The sequence below is a fragment of the Sorghum bicolor genome, chromosome 4 (assembly GCF_000003195.3).
Source record: "Sorghum bicolor cultivar BTx623 chromosome 4, Sorghum_bicolor_NCBIv3, whole genome shotgun sequence".
NCBI lineage: Eukaryota > Viridiplantae > Streptophyta > Magnoliopsida > Poales > Poaceae > Sorghum > Sorghum bicolor.
In genome coordinates this window covers 62049280-62052098 of record NC_012873.2, presented here as the reverse complement: position 1 = coordinate 62052098, position 2819 = coordinate 62049280, and the positions used below count along the sequence as shown (strand labels likewise).

The 2819-nt window shown below is 54.9% G+C and overlaps 1 protein-coding gene across 1 annotated transcript; it reads left to right on the top strand.

The window, feature by feature from the left end:
- Positions 869 to 2819, top strand: LOC8078383 (E3 ubiquitin-protein ligase ATL4). Its single transcript, XM_002454412.2, has one exon. It carries the CDS (start codon positions 1425 to 1427, stop codon positions 2625 to 2627), a length of 1203 nt encoding a protein of 400 aa, XP_002454457.2. The 5' UTR covers positions 869 to 1424; the 3' UTR covers positions 2628 to 2819.

The following is a 2819-nucleotide window of genomic DNA, read 5'->3' as shown; positions in this document are numbered from 1 at the left end:
TGAATTTGGAAATAACAAGAGCATTAGGATGGATCATCGACTAAACGACAGCCGGTTGACCTTACTTGTGCAATTTTGCTACACCTCACACATAAGGCCACACCTCAAAAGGGAGAAACTTATTATATTGAGCCTGTTCGTTTGACATAAAAATCATGGCTAAAAATATTATTAAAAAGTTATTGTAATAGAAAAATATTGTTGAATGACGATAACACAAGGGAACATGTTTTATGTATTAACCAAGCTAAGTTAGAAGTCATCAACGCAAATCTTCGATGATGCAAGCAATTAGATGTTTGTTGTAGACTTGGCAACTGTCATTTTGCCTATTTGGATGAGCTAACTTATGACATATATATAAACTTTACTTGGCCATATATAGGAATAGTTTTCTAAAAAAAATGTGGCATGATGATCTTATCACTGGAAAAAAAATTATTATTATTATCATACTATACAATGATACGTGCAATTTATACATGTTCATGTGGTCGGTCTCGGTAGTGTTCATGACGGGTATTCTGAAAACCGTGGCCGCACATTGTACTAGAAAAACACTGTCGTGACCAGATCAAATAATAAAAGTAAGTTTGAAAAAAAATGATCCAGGACAAGTTACAAATCCCCTGGAAATTACGAGCACCAGCATCAAAAAAAGTTCATTTGACTTGAACTGGGAAATAACAAGAGCAATAGGATGAATCATCTACTAGACAACAGCCGGTTGACCTTACTTGTGCAATTTTGCTACACCTCACATGTACGGTCACACCTCATAAGATAGAAGATTATTATATTATTATATATTAATCAAGCCAAGTCAGAAGTCATCAACGCAAATGTTCGATACGAACCAAAATTCGGCCCGGTTTGATCCGGCAGCTAAAATTTAGCACTGTATTTTGACGCTAATTAAAATGGGCAAACATGAACTAACTTCAAAACTAATTGTATGAGCTAGCGGTGATTAATTGGAGACAAGCTAATCAGCTCTTGATTAGCCCATATTTACTATAGCACCATATGAACTAATCGTGGTCTAACTCGCCAATTAAAATTAAAAGTAATCTACATTTGGTCCTTTTAATTAGTATCTAAAAATAGTGCTAATATGTAGTAGATGAGAAACTAGAGGAGTGTCACATCCTCAGCTTCCGGTGAATCTCAGTCTGATCTACTCCTCTACTAGTAGAGCGTTTTGTTCCGTCTACACCTCTCAGCGTAAAGCTCTCTTGCGGGCTGTGGCTTGTGGCTGGCTGACTGGCTGACTGCTGGTGCTGCCGTCCCCTTCCGCCTCCTCCTCCCCCGTCCACCACGCCACGCACTCCAAAACCCATAAATAAAAGGCGCGAGGCTACAGCCTGCAGGCCGCCATAAACACACCACCGCTCTCGTGGGCTGCCGCTGCCGCTGCTCCCCTGATGGACGCCCTCCCGCCGCCGGCCGCCGGCGACCCGTTCGCGGCCACACTCCCGCCCTCATTGCCGTCGCCGCCGCCCTCGTCTTCGTCGTCGTCGTCGTTCAACCTCTCCCCCTCGCTGCTCATCATCGCCGCGCTGCTCGCGTTCGTCGTCTTCGCCTCCGTCTCGATCCACTTCCTCCTCCGCTGCCTCTCCCGCTCATCGTCGTCGTCGCATCGGGGCCCGAGCCCGCTCCCGACGACCAGGGCCCGCCGCGCGTCGGAGGAGGAGTCCTCGGCGGCGGCGGCGGCGGCGGAGGTGGGGTCCACGAGGAGGAGCGCAGCGGCGGTGGGGCCGGAGGAGGCGCAGGCCGCGGAGGAGGTGGACGACGAGAAGGAGCGTCTGATCGCGTCGCTGCCGCTGTTCACCATGGCGTCGGCGCTGGCGGCGCTTCCCAAGAGCTCCCCGGACTGCGCGGTCTGCCTCTCGCCCTTCTCCCCCGACGCTGAGCTGCGGCTGCTCCCGGCGTGCAGGCACGCGTTCCACGCCGCCTGCGTCGACGCCTGGCTGCGCACCACGCCGTCGTGCCCGCTCTGCCGCGCCGCCGTCTCGCTCCCGCACCCGCCGCTCCCCACGGCGCCGCCACCGCCGCCGCAGCCCGCCGCGGGGCCCGCCGCGCAGCAGGAGCCGCTCGACTCGCGGGTCAGCAGCAACTCGAGGAGTTTCCGCGTCGAGATCGGTAGCGTGAGCAACCGCCGCTCCTCCGCCGCGGGCGACGACCGTCGCACCTACTCGCTCGGCTCCTTCGACTACCGCGTCGACGAGGAGGTGGAGGCCGTCGTGTCCCGCATCACCCGCCCCGCGGTGTCGGCGGCGGCCAAGTCGGCCACCCACCAGGCCGCGGCGCCGGCGACGCCCGGCGAGGCGCTGGCGGAGGCGGCCGGGTCCCGCGGGTGGCTGCGCGAGTACGTGGACCGCCTCGCGTCCTCGGCCTCCTCCCTCTCCGGGCGGTGGAGCGCTCGGTGGAGCCAGGGGCACCACAGCGCGCGGTGGAGCCAGGGCCAGGGACACCACAGCCGCAGCCAGAGCCAGAGCCAGAGCTACCGGCAGGAAGACTCGTGGCGGTGGGACCCGGAGGCAGCGACGGGCGCCGCGATGCACCGCGCGCCCGACGAGGAGGAGCCGGCGTTCGTGGCCCTGTACCGTTGGATCGTCGGGGTATAGCCAGGAAGCTGTAATTACTGGATCGCACGAGGGTGTTTTTGTGAACTCCTTCCATGTTCAATTTTTTTTTATTTTACTTAGGACCCCCATTCCATTGTAAAAACACAAGAAACAAGCAGCAGGGTCTGCAGAGACCTGAGGTGAGTTTAGCGTCTCCGAAGCTTCTCTTTGAAATTGAGCGATTTTTGTTCT